The 13,147-nt window shown below is 52.6% G+C and overlaps 1 protein-coding gene across 1 annotated transcript; it reads left to right on the top strand.

Moving 5' to 3' along the window:
• Positions 1-231: 231 nt before the first annotated feature.
• Positions 232-3,758, top strand: APLNR (apelin receptor). Its single transcript, XM_055142550.1, has one exon. The coding sequence runs from the start codon at positions 568-570 to the stop codon at positions 1,711-1,713; it is 1,146 nt and encodes a 381-aa protein (XP_054998525.1). The 5' UTR covers positions 232-567; the 3' UTR covers positions 1,714-3,758.
• The last annotated feature ends 9,389 nt before the right edge of the window (positions 3,759-13,147 follow it).

Below are 13,147 nucleotides of genomic sequence, written 5' to 3'. Positions count from 1 at the left end.
AGGAGGGGTGGGGTGGAGGGGGGGCGTGGAGGTCAGCCTGCAAACTGCAGATAACATTCTGCCCAGCACATCAGGGGTCAATTCGGTCCACTTGCCCCAGTGACAACAAGCAAAAAAAAAAAAAAAAAAAAAAAAGTGGGCTGTAACTTTTTCAGCATCTGAGGACTTTGCAAGTGAGGGGCTGGCCTGGAGGTGGGAGGAGGAGGAGGAGGAGGAGGAGGAGTGACCGGGCCAAGGAGGAGACAGACTCTGGAGGGCTCGAGGAAGTGTCTGGACCGACTGACCGAGGCTGGGGCCAGCCAGACGCAGGGTGGCGGCGTGGCGGGCAGGGCTGCAAGGCCCGGCTGCTCTGGGGTGCCTGCAGCCTGCCGGCCGGCCGGGGCTCAGCCCGGGACACCCTCTCCCGCAGCCTGCTGCCCCTCCGGGCACTCAGAGGGGAGGACACTTGCTGAGTGGCTGAGCCAGCTACCGAAACGGTCATCCTCCCTCCCTGCATCCCCGGGACCCCCCCCACCCCCCCTCCTCGCCCGCTCACCTCCACCATCCTCCCCACCGGTGCTCCCCAGCATGGAGGAGAGCGGAGACTTCGACACCTACTACGGCGGGGACAACCAGTCGGAGTGCGAGTACGCCGAGTGGAAGTCGTCGGGTGCCCTCATCCCCGCCATCTACCTGCTGGTCTTCCTGCTGGGCACCACGGGCAACGGGCTGGTGCTCTGGACCGTGTTCCGGACCAGCCGCGAGAAGCGGCGCTCGGCTGACATCTTCATCGCCAGCCTGGCCGTGGCCGACCTGACCTTCGTGGTGACCTTGCCGCTGTGGGCCACCTACACCTACCGCGACTACGACTGGCCCTTTGGGACTTTCGCCTGCAAGCTCAGCAGCTATCTCATCTTCGTCAACATGTACGCCAGCGTCTTCTGCCTCACGGGCCTGAGCTTCGACCGCTACCTGGCCATCGTGCGGCCCGTGGCCAACGCCCGGCTGCGGCTGCGGGTGAGCGGCGCCGTGGCCACGGCCGTGCTGTGGGTGCTGGCCGCCCTGCTGGCCGTGCCCGTGCTGGTCTTCCGCGCCACCGGCGACCTGGAGAACAGGACCCGCGTGCAGTGCTACATGGACTACTCGCTGGTGGCCAGCCCCAGCTCCGAGTGGGCCTGGGAGGTGGGCCTGGGCGTGTCGTCCACCGCCGTGGGCTTCGTGGTGCCCTTCACCGTCATGCTCACGTGCTACTTCTTCATCGCCCAGACCATCGCCGGCCACTTCCGCAAGGAGCGCATCGAGGGCCTGCGCAAGCGCCGGCGGCTGCTCAGCATCATCGTGGTGCTGGTGGTCACCTTCGCCCTCTGCTGGATGCCCTACCACCTGGTGAAGACCCTCTACATGCTGGGCAGCCTGTTGCACTGGCCCTGCGACTTCGACCTCTTCCTCATGAACGTCTTCCCCTACTGCACCTGCATCAGCTACGTCAACAGCTGTCTCAACCCCTTCCTCTACGCCTTCTTCGACCCCCGCTTCCGCCAGGCCTGCACGTCCATGCTGTGCTGTGGCCACCGGGGCCGCTGCGGGGCCGCCGCCCACAGCAGCAGCGGGGACAAGTCTGGCAGCTACTCTTCCGGCCACAGCCAGGGCCCCGGGCCCCACTCCGGGAAGGGCAGGGAGCAGACGCAGGAGAAATCCCTGCCCTACAGCCAAGAGACGCTGGTGGTGGACTAGGGCTGGCGTCTGAGAGAAAGTGGGCAGGGGGGCGGGGGTTGGGGGGGTCACCCTCCGCCTGGCCCTGGCTCTTGGGCAGTCGCGGGGAGAGCATGGGACCTTCTCCCTGGCACTTGCTCTTTCCCCAGGCTCCCTGCCTCCTTACCGCCCCCATCCCACCCCTCTTCCTGCCTTGCTCCCCTCCTTGTGTCCCGCTCAGAGCTGGGGCTCTGTGGAGGGAGATGGAACCCCCCCCGCCCCCCTGCCTGATGCTGACATTGTGCATCACATCTCCCTCCCCCACTGGCAGAAAACAAGGGAACCCCAGTGCTCCCCGGAAAGGCAAGGCAAGCATCTTCAGGCTTTTACTTTCTGCTCCTTGTTCCTCTCTCCGCCTTCTTTCTGCCTCCAGCCCCCCCTGCTCTCGCTCTCTTTGCTTTCAAATCCTCCTCCGTGTTCCCTTGGGCTCCTAAGGGTTAAGAATCCTGCCGCTGGGGAACACACCCTGTGCCCTGAGTGTGGGAGAAACTCCCAGGGGCAGGAAGGAGCTGTGGCTGCCCTGGGCAGAGCCATCTCCAGGACCCCCCCAACCCCCCACCCCCCTGCCATGCCCCCCACCAAACTGTCTTATTTTAGGCACTGGGGTTAGAGCATCCCAGTACGGTGGTGGTGGTGGGGCTGAGAGGGTGGGGGGCTTCCGATAGTGTCTCCGTGATACTAAAGAAGGATGCTTGCTGCAGCTTTCCCCGTTGGCTGTCCTGCTGCCCCTCTGCGGGGATTAGGGGGCCACGGGGCTGGTGGCTGCTCAGTGCCCCCCAGCGAGTGGAGAGTTGGGCAGGGAGAAAGGAGAAGAGGAGGGAGGTGTTTCTTGTCTGCACTGCCCCCCCCCACCCGTTCCCCACCTCTCACCATCCTCCTTTCCCCTACATGCCTTCCTGCAGGATTATGCTACAGCATGCTTTCAGCTCCCTACCCATCTCCAGGGACAAATTTTTTTTTGGGGGGGCACTGGTGCTCCCCGGTGTGGTGCCCTGAGCTCCTTTGGGGGAGGGTCTGCTGTGTGTCTCTTGATCTGTGCAGGCATGAGCCCGGCAGGAAGGGCCCCCCGAGTGTGTCCCTGCACCCCTTGGACCCTGCCTCCCCTCCCCTCACGCCTCTGTGCTTCCCATACAACCTCTGTGAGCAGAAGAGACAAGAGATGCCCCCCTCCCCGCCCCCCGCCTGAGAGGAAGAGGGCGTGCACCCCCAAGGTCGGGAGCTCTGACGGCTGGTCCGTGCTTTGAGAGAGAAGTCGATGTGGGTGCCAGGCCCATAGCTTAGGGACACGGGGCCCTGCTGTGTCCCTGAGCGCCCCCTAACCCCCGCCCCGGGTTTCTAGAGAGCCTAAGGAGGCCGGTTCAGGGTCCCCCCCAACCCTTTCCCACTCCCCCTCCCTTGGGGTTTATAGTGGTTCCCCCACCGGCCCTTTTCCCAGGCTCAGGGCTCAGCGGCCACCTGTTTGCTTGGGGGTGTGGGTTTTCGCACCTCACCGTCAGGATTGGAGCCCCCCCCCCCCCGCCCCCGGTGCTCCTGCTGGGCTGGGAGCCGAGAAACAGCAGCAGCAGCTGTGTGTGTGTGTGTGTGTGTGTGTGTGTGTGTGTGTGTGTGTGTGTGTGTGTGTGTGTGTATGTGGGGGGCTGATGGCGGCTGCAGAGAGGCCTGCAGGGGAACGTGCCAAACTGACCTCGGGGGCCTTGGGCTTGAGAAGGGGGTGCCCATGGCGGGGTTTGTTCTCGGATGACCTGGGCCTGAAGGGCCGAGCTGTGGACTCGGAGCGGGCGTCCGCGGGATGCAGGGAGCAGGGGGAGGAGGACATGGAAGCGGCTCTCTGGCCACCCCCAGCTGGAACCGTCCAGGGCTCACAAGTTATCCTGGATTGTTCTCCCCAGCAGCAGCCTGAAGCTTCGAGAAGGGAAGAGGGTGCGCGCGGACAATTGCTGGGGCTGATTGGTGGTCCCGGGCAGAGGGCCGCCCCCTCCCCACCCGCCCCTCCCTCAGAACATCCATGCTGCTTTCTGACCCTTTTCGTCACTGTGGCTCAGCAAATAAACCCGTTTTGTGTAACTACTGTGTCCAAAGTCTCTTTTTGCACGGGGGGTCTTGGGCTGTGAAGGGTCCCCCCCCCCCCCCGACTTGCTTGCAAACCCCGTGGGTGGTGGGAGGGAGATGAGCTGGGCTGTGGGGGGAGGGTCCAGCTGGCAGAGAAGAGGGAGCTCAGAGGGGTCAGGGGGAAGCTGGTCAGGACATGGGGGTGGCAAGAAGAAGGCGAACATGGATGTTACGGTGAAAAGGAGGGGGAGAGGCCAGGAAGTCGGGGACAGGGGCAGCAGGCGTGTCTCTGGGAGAGACATGGGTGGGTACAGAGAGACACACATTTTACCTCTCAGAGCACAGGTCTGGGAGAAGAAGCTGAAGTTCCCCCCATAGGCCTCGTGTTCATTCCTTTAGTGAGTCACCTGACTCACTCAAGCCTTTTATTCTTTTATCACTCAGTCTCAATCACAGAAACAGCTTTTGACCCAGACTTCCAAGTCCTCTTCCCAAATCACGTGACTGGGTTGGAGGGTTTCCCCAAAGCCATGGACTCGGGGTTCCTGGGGCTCATCCTCAAGAGAACTAAGAGCTCCTTGGCTCCTTCTAGCAGATTCTCGGAGGATTTCTGGGGGAACTCAGGTTGGGACAAGTAAGGTGGAGGGGGAGAGGCCAGAGGGGGCTGGAAGCTGGGCTCTGGATAATGGTCACTTTTTTTTTTTTCCTTTTTGGGTCACACTCGGCAATGCTCAGGAGTTACTCCTGGCTCTTCACTCAGGAATTACCCCTGGCGGTGCTCAGGGGACCATATGGGATGCTGGGATTAGAACCCGGGTCTGCCGCGTGCAAGGCAAACGCCCTACCTGCTGTGCTATTGCTCCAGCCCCAACGGTCAAATCTTTGGAGGAGGAAGAGACAGACAAGTTCCTGAGGTGGGGGAACGTGTAGCCTGGAGCGAGGGTCAGACTCCAGCGAGGGTCTTTGGGCATTAATGACATGCTTGCAGACAACATAAGCCCTATCACACAGTCAGAAGGAGAGGGATGGGAAACCTCACTCCTTGTATTTCCTCCAAATCCCGTCTTGTCCAATCTTGGCAATCCTCCAAGAGGCTTGTTCCCCAAGCGCCGGAGAAAACTGGTGGTACTGGGGATAGAACTGGGGTGAACTGCATACACCCACACTTCCCAACATTTCCTCCCGGAAGGAGACTGAGGCTCAGCGAGCTTTGTTAGGCACGTCAGCCCAGGTTGCCCAACTAGCACATGCGAAGAGCCGGGCCTGGGACTAGCCCAGAGTGTCCACGTCCAAAGCCCATGCTGGTGACCCCTCTTTTCCACAGAGAGCTGATAGGGCTGCGCCAGGTGGCTGGGGAGGAGCATGGAAGTTCACCTGTAAGGTGCTCGGTATAACCTGGAAAATGCTCAGTGAGCAGGCCTGGGAATCAGGAGGGGTGTGGTGGGCGGGGCAGGGGGGAAGGGTGGTGAGGGGGAGACAGAGAGATACAGACAGATAGAGAAAGAAACAAAAAAGACAGAACCAGACACAACTAGGAAGAGCAAAAGAGAGTAAGGAGAGAAACAGCGGGAGCAAAAGTGATGAAGAACCCGACAATGAGTGGGGGGAAGGAGAGCCGGAGAGGGTGGGATAAAGACACCGAAGGCACAGTGAGAAAGGGGCAGGGCTTGTTCGCCCTCTTCTGAAACACCAGAAAACACCTACAGGAATTTACAACGGTAACAACAAGGGATGTGAACCATTTTTTTTTTTATGGATGCTGTAAATACCAAACAAATAACAACCCCCATCCCCTTCACCAAATTTCTCGAGACAGTGGAGGAAAGTGACCCACAAGATACCAAGATCAGAGAGTGCTCACTCCGTCATTCGTGAGTCAACATGTCTACATTCTTCCCTCAGTCATCTGTTGTTCTGACCATGCCTCCCTTCCTCACAAGTCTTTGATGGTATTTCTGCTGGCAGTGGGGCCCAGTGGTGAGGAAGTGCCCAGGGCTCCCAGGCTGGGCGGTGGACACCATGCATGAGTGATTACGGTGAAGCGTGTCAAGTTCTGAGAGAGGAACGAGGGCCGTGGGCAGTGCTCTGAGGGCTGATTGGAGTCAGTAAGAGGTGTGAGGACTAGGGGTTTGTTTCTGGGGTCTCACAACATCACGCCACTCAACAGGACCGCTGGACTCTCTTCTCCGGGGTTGGAAGCTGACAGGGAGAGAGCCATAGGGCCACTTCTGCTCCATGTATGTCTACATGCTTTTAAATAAATTCATGATGGCGTGGGGGACTGATGCCAAGGCGTGATGTGGCAGGCTTCTGAGCAAGTATGTGGGAAACGGGCTCTGGAGATGGTGGGCTGACTCTGACCATTCTGGTGGGTACGTAGAGTGTCCATTGATTCATTCAACAAACCTGGACGTGGTATGGTGTGTGTGTGTGTGTGTGTGTGTGTGTGTGTGAGAGAGAGAGAGAGAGAGAGAGAGAGAGAGAGAGAGAGAGAGAGAGAGAGAGAGAGAGAGAGAGAGAGAGAGAGAGAGAGAGAGAGATGGTGTCCTAGTAGTTGGTGTTACTGTTTTGATGCTCCAAGAAGTGACTTGAAGAACCCCTGCTCTTACCTTCCCATTGAAGAGATGGGTGAAATCAGAACCCCCCAGAGGGGATGGTTGCCACAAGGTCAACAGTGGGGTGGATGCAGGCGGATGTGGGTGTAGATCGACTCTGGCCTCTCCCTGGCAGGAAAGGATGTGTTCCATGACTGAAAGTGTAGGAAAGAGAAATCTCTTGCCGAGATGATGATGAGCAGAGAGGGAGAGAGCAGATGTAGACCACTTGCCAGGGACAGGTAGGACTCACAGTGGCTGGGAAGTGACTGTCTGAATTTTTGTTAACAATGTTTTTATTTAATTTTAATTAAAATTTTTTTTTCAAAAATTGAGTCACTGTAAGATACACAGTTACAAAGCTGTTCATGATTTGGTTTCACTCATACAGTGTTCCAACACCCATCCTTCCACCAGTGAACATTTCCACCACCAATGACCCAACATTTTCTCCCGCCCCTCCCACCCCCCACTTTTCTTCTTCTCTCTCCCTCCCTCTCTGCGGCCTCCCTCTCCCCCCCCTTTTTTTTTTTATCTCTGTCTCTCTGTCTTTGTCTCTGTCTGTCTCTCTTCTTTTGGGCATTATGGTACTGAGAGGTTATCATGTTGTTTCTTTACCTACTATCAGCATGCAGTTCTTATCCAGAGTGATCATTTCCAACTATCACTGCCATAGTGGGCCCTTCTCTATCCTAACTGCCTTCTCTTCCAGCACTTGAAACAGGCTTGCAATGGTAGACCAATCGTCCTGGCAATTTCTACTGTCCTTGGGTATTAATCTCATACTATGTTTTTTTAAATGTCCTACAAATGAATGCAATCATTCTATGTCTGTCCCTCTCCTCCTGACTCAATTCATTCCATGTCCATCTATTTACAATCAAATTTAATGACTTCATTTTTCCTAACAGCTGTGTAGTATTCCATTGTGTAGATGTACCATAGTTTCTTTATCCAGTCATCTGTTCTTGGGCACTTGGGTTATTTCCAGATTCTTGCTAGTTTGAACAGCATTGCAATGAACATAGAGTGCAGATGGCATTTTTGCTGTGTTTTTAATGGTTTAGTTTAATTTAATTCTTTACTTTTTGGGTCACACCTGGTGATGCACAGGGGCCACTCCTGGCTCTGCACTCAGGAATTACCCCTAGCAGTGCTCAGGGGACCATATGGGATGCTAAGAATCAAACCTGGGTCGGCTGCTTGCAAGGGAAAGGCCCTACTCGCTGTGCTATCGATCCAGCCCCTTAATTTTTAATTTTATTTAATTTTTAAAAAATTTTAATTTCAATTTAATTTTTTTTCTTTTTTGGGTCACACCCGGCGATGCACAGGGGTCACTATTGGCTCTGCACTCAGGAATTACCCCTGGCAGAGTGATTTCATTTTAAAATGATGTTAGGTTTTCAGAAAAATGGCTGGTCTGGTACAGAGATCTTGTTAGTTCTCACCCAGATTCCTTTGTTATTAACATCTTTCATGAGTGTCGCATAGAGTCATGGTGAACGAACTAAAGATGAGCCCCTCAGGAACTAAGCGCATACTTTATACAGACTTAGACTTTTTTCTTTTTTGTTTTTGGATCATACCTGGTAGTGGTCAGGGTCCACTCCTGGCTCTATGGCCAGGGGATGCTCTTGGCGGTGCTTGGGGAGCCACACAATGCTGGGAATTGAACTGGGGTCAACAGCAGGCACCCAGACTTCCTTAATTCCCCCCCCCCATCATGTTTCTTTCTGCTCTAGGACCCCCTCCAGGATATCTCCTTGTCTTTACTATTATGTCTCCTGTGACTTCTCTGGGCTGGGCTGGTCACTCAGGTTTAGTTTGATTTTGGTGGTTTTGGGGAGAACTGAACCATAATTTTGTTCCTAGTATCTTTGAAACAAATACATGTTTGACTTTCACATATCAAGCCCATGGTGAGCAGTGAGGTTAGCATTGTACATTGACACATGGTTCCTGCTCTTCTGGACTTGAACCTTGAATAAGGGAGTGTCCCCAAGCACCCTTGCAGGGAAAGTCCAGGCTGAAGTGGGGACAGGCACCCATATGTCTATATTCCCATGTGTGCCAAAGAGAGATCACACATAGGTCCCCGCCCTCCAAGCCTAGCACAGTCTCACGTCCATGAGAGATTTGGGTTTTGCTCAAATATCCTCCTACAGGATATTTTAAAAAATCACCTCAGTAAACTTGGAGACTTAGAGGAAAGAATATTTGTGTTCTCTGGGTATCTTTTCCCTATTCTCTCTCTTGATGCATATATATGTATACACATATATATGTATACACACATCTATACACATACATACATATATACACATATATATGTCTACAGACATATACATATATATATACAGGATGGGGGCCTGTGTATTCATATGTACACACACATATATATAGTATATACATATAAAGGCGCACACATACACATATATCTATACATATATATGTATATTTGTTTTTAGGCCACACCCAGTAGTACTCAGGTCTTACTGCTGGCTCTGTCCTCAGGGATCACTTCTGCTGGGGCTCCAGGGACCATATAAGGTGCTGGATATTGAACCTGGGTGAATCAAATTCAAGGAAAGTGCCCTCCCCACTGTACTATCACTCTGGCCCCCCAGCCTGTAGTTTACTCTGCAGGTATGTGGCACCAATCTTGCCTCTTGGAAGCAGTTGTTGACATGGTCAGAGGCTTCTGAGAAAGGGATTCTCGAAACCAGCATGAACGACCTCCCTGTGCTGCACCTCCGCACGTCTCTTGAGCACAGGGACTCTATCCAAGCATCCCCCCATAGGTCGGGCTGACCATCATGGCTCTGAGTGTGGGCCTGTCTCTTCTGCTCAGGACCCTCTCCAGGATATCTCCTTGCATTTACTCTCATGTCTCCTGTGACTCCTCTTGGCTGGGACGGTCACTCAAGCTTAGTGTGGTCTTGATGGTTTTTCTTTTCTTTTCTTTTCTCTCTTTCTTTCTTTCTTTCTTTCTTTCTTTCTTTCTTTCTTTCTTTCTTTCTTTCTTTCTTTCTTTCTTTCTTTCTTTCTTTCTTTCTTTCTTTCTTTCTTTCTTTCTTTCTTTCTTTCTTTCTTTCTTTCTTTCTTTCTTTCTTTCTTTCTTTCTTTCTTTCTTTCTTTCTTTCTTTCCTTTCTTTCTTGGGGGGGTCACACCCAGCAATGCACAGGGGTTACTCCTGGCTCTACACTCAGGAATTATTCCTGGAGGAGCTCAGGGACCATATGGGATGCTGGGAATCGAACCTGGGTCGACCATGTGCAAGGCAAACGCCCTACCCACGGTGCTATTGCTCCAGCCCCGGGTCTTGATGGTTTTGAGGAGAGCGGGAGGGGCAGGTTTTTGAGTTGTAGGAATAGTATTCGCAATGTGGCAGTCCTCCAAGGTGGTTTGCTTACACGATTGAGCAACTGGACCAAGAAGAGGTGTGAGGAAAGGTGAGACAAATGGCTTATTTATTTATTCATTTTTTGGCCAACAGATAGACTGCTCTTAAGAGTCCTGGAAGATGGTGCCAGAAGGGATAGGATTGGTTGAGACCCAAGATGACGAAGGATTGATCCTATTAAACCAAACTCCGGATGCCCTTGGAGCTGACACGTGGAAACCTCAAAGCCAGCACACGGAGCTGGCCGGGCCCTGACCTCGGTCCCCTCTGCTCTGCTCATACTTAGAATTCCTCATATTATAGCCTGGCAGCGGCCAGGTCAATGTTTCTGCTGTGACCCATGTCTTCAGCCTCTTTGGCTGGACCAGGGTGCACCAGCCCCGAGGGGGGTTTCCTGGGGAAGTCATCAGTGTGCCAACCGGAGCCGGTGCTGACTCAGACACAGTTTCTGGGAAGCCATGTCTGGACAGGCACTGTTTTGAGAGGAAGGGCTCTGAGGATGGTGGGGATACACCGACTGCTGGAAAATAACATCTTGGACTTTCCCTCCTCGACAAAAATACTCAGGGAAAACTTCCCTTCCGGTCCCCGTGAAAACCGGGGACAGGTTTAAGGGCCTCCGAGGAGATTTGGCAGTCTCACTTCTGGGTCTGGACTCTCTCCACCAGTTCAGGAGGTCTTCCCGTCTGAGCTGGATGAAATGGCCTCTGATGGTGAGGGAGAGAGACCCAGGATCACATGATGTGGGTGGGGCTGGTCTCTTTGGCAAAGAGAGGGCTTCAGCAGCGTGTACAGCAATAGCCTAGGGTTTGGGGACTGTCATCCCAAGATGCCAGGATTGAAGAGCTTGATGACAACCTTGGCCCTTGGGAAGAGAACTGCACCGATCTGGTGGTGAGAAGGTTTCCCGGAAGAGATAAGAACCACCTGCATATTACTGGGATGCAGCTGGCTGAGAGCTCTGTCCTGGGGCGCTGTCAGACTGTCAGGAGCCTTGGAAGGTGGTGATTATTTGCCGTTCTAATGATAATCTATTTTTATGTTTAGGAAAAGCAACACAGTAATTACTAAAGGAACAGGGCTAAAGATAGATGCTGCAGGCTGGAGAGGGAAGTGGTTCCCATTCCGATGGATACGTATCAGGAACCCAGGCTGCCTCATGTGCCCACAGGATTGAACCAGGAGAGAGGGTTATGACCTCCCTTTCCTAGTGAAGAGGTGGAGCCTTGGGAGGCGAAGTGACAATCTGGGTGTCACCGCTATATGGGGGCTAAATTGGCGAGCTTGGTTCTTGTGATTCACGTGTCTCCTTGCTCTTCACACCACCAAGATGTCTCCTTTCACATGGGAGATGGCTGTGGGAAAGGAAGCTTATCAGAGTAAACTGGCCGCCAAACACCACATTGTGTTCCTGTTGATGTCTCTCTTTCAAGACCCTGTTTGGATCTTTGCTATCCATTCTGTTAGGGACAAAGTTGAATGAGTCTAGATTGAATCCTGATTCTTTCGCTATTTGTCTTTGTCCTTTGCTTTTTTTTTTGGGGGGGGGGTCACACCCAGCCATGCTCAGGGGTTGTTCCTGGCTCTTTCCTCGGGACTTACTCCTGGCAGTTCTTGGTGGACCAAATGGGATGCTGGGGATTGAACCCGGGTTAGCCACGTGCAAGGCAAACACCCTACCCACTGCACTATTTCTTCAACCCCTGTCTGTGTCCTTTACATTAGTGTTTCTTAAGTTTTAGGGTGCAGAAGGACCAGCCAAGGGCATGTTGGGTTTCAGTAAGAAGTGTCCTGAGAACCTTAAGGCCTCTCGCATGGTGGATGAGATTGCTCCAAGGAACATATTCAGAGGTGCAAAGATGAAACCACAGAAAAAAACCACAGAACAGCCATCCACAGACTCTTTTCTCATCTACAAAATGGAAAAATAAATGAAGTTCATCATTTATAGGACTCTTCTGAAGGCTTGTTGAGGTACCATTACAAGGTCCTTGACAAGTCTTCTGGTACTTAAGAGTTAATCAATTGTATTTGGTCTAGTGTCCTCAACCTTCTTATGACCATGACCCCCTTATCATCTTGTATCCTTTCTGTGGCCCTCTCCCCCTCCTACCAGTTGGTCCCCTAACCTTGTGCTATTGAGATTTTCACCTGTAAGTCCTTCCTTGAGTGGTGCCTCCATGATTCATTGTCTAGGGGAGACATGTTTTCTCATTGACAGCCATCTTCTCACTGTAATTCCCCAATCACTGTCACTGTCATCCCGTTGCTCATCGATTTGCTCGAGCGGGCACCCGTAACATCTCCATTGTGAGACTTGTTGTTACTGTTTTTGGCATATTGCGGGTGAGATACTCTCAGTAACTTGCTGGGCTCTCCGAGAGGGGCGGAGGAATCGAACCCGGGTCAGCCACGTGCAAGGCAAACGCCCTACCTGCTGTGCTATCGCTCCAGCCCAATACTGAAGGGTAAATGAACTTTTTGGGGTTCTTTTACAAGATCATAGCTCCCAAACATGAAGGGTCCTCCTTTGGGGCATAATAACGCTCCTGAATTCTTTACCACCAGAACATTATGCAGTTAGATCTCCACCTATGAATTTTGAGGGAGAGGGAAAATAAGGTTTCCATCTCTGGAAAATAGGGTTTAATTTTCTTCTATTCTCCCTTGTCCCTTCTCCTATTCCAAAGGAAAGAGACTTGAGGAACTTTCCACTACAGAGGGCTGGGAGGATTTGTGCTGAAAAAAGAGGGCGTAAGGAAAAAATGTGGGGTGTGTTCTACTCTGGGTGTGTGACTGTTGCTAATTCTTGTCGTTAAAATATTTTTATCTCGGTGATAAAATCAAAATGAAACTAGAGACTTTTGACAGAAGTTTGCATTTAAAATTAGTCTGGTCAGAAGTTTGTTGGAAAAGGAAGATTAAAAATAATACACTGCATATATGTTTTTAAATTTGAGCAGTCACAATCTGAGGCTTTCAAGTGTGTGTGTGTGTGTGTGTGTGTGTGTGTGTGTGTGTGTGTGTCTTTGCTTCTGTGTCTGGGACTGTAGAAAAGGCAGTCTGATAGGATTATGCTTGGTGGCCTAGAGACTCAAGTCTCCTTTTAGAATGGTCCCCAATGTGTATGTCCCCTGGAGAGTCACACCACCAGCTTGAACCTCAGTATCCCAATATGGAATATGGAGAGATGGAATAAAACAAGTGAAGCTTTCCCCTTCCCATTTTCATGGGTGTTTTTTCCTGTTTGATCATGGCCTGTGGTTTCAGAGTCCCTCTCAATGCAGTACTTTGGACCACTGAAGTGGCACATGCAATCTTGGACTTCCATGTTGAAGAATGGACATTTTAAGCATAAGAATGGCT

This window comes from Sorex araneus, chromosome 6 (assembly GCF_027595985.1).
Source record: "Sorex araneus isolate mSorAra2 chromosome 6, mSorAra2.pri, whole genome shotgun sequence".
NCBI lineage: Eukaryota > Metazoa > Chordata > Mammalia > Eulipotyphla > Soricidae > Sorex > Sorex araneus.
The sequence above is the reverse complement of the archived record's forward strand: the minus strand, read 5'-3'. Positions and strand labels throughout refer to the sequence as shown.

What these genes read in the sequence shown, in the direction of transcription:
- APLNR (XM_055142550.1), top strand. Translation starts at nt 568, where the DNA reads ATGGAGGAGAGCGGAGACTTCGACACCTACTACGGCGGGGACAACCAG.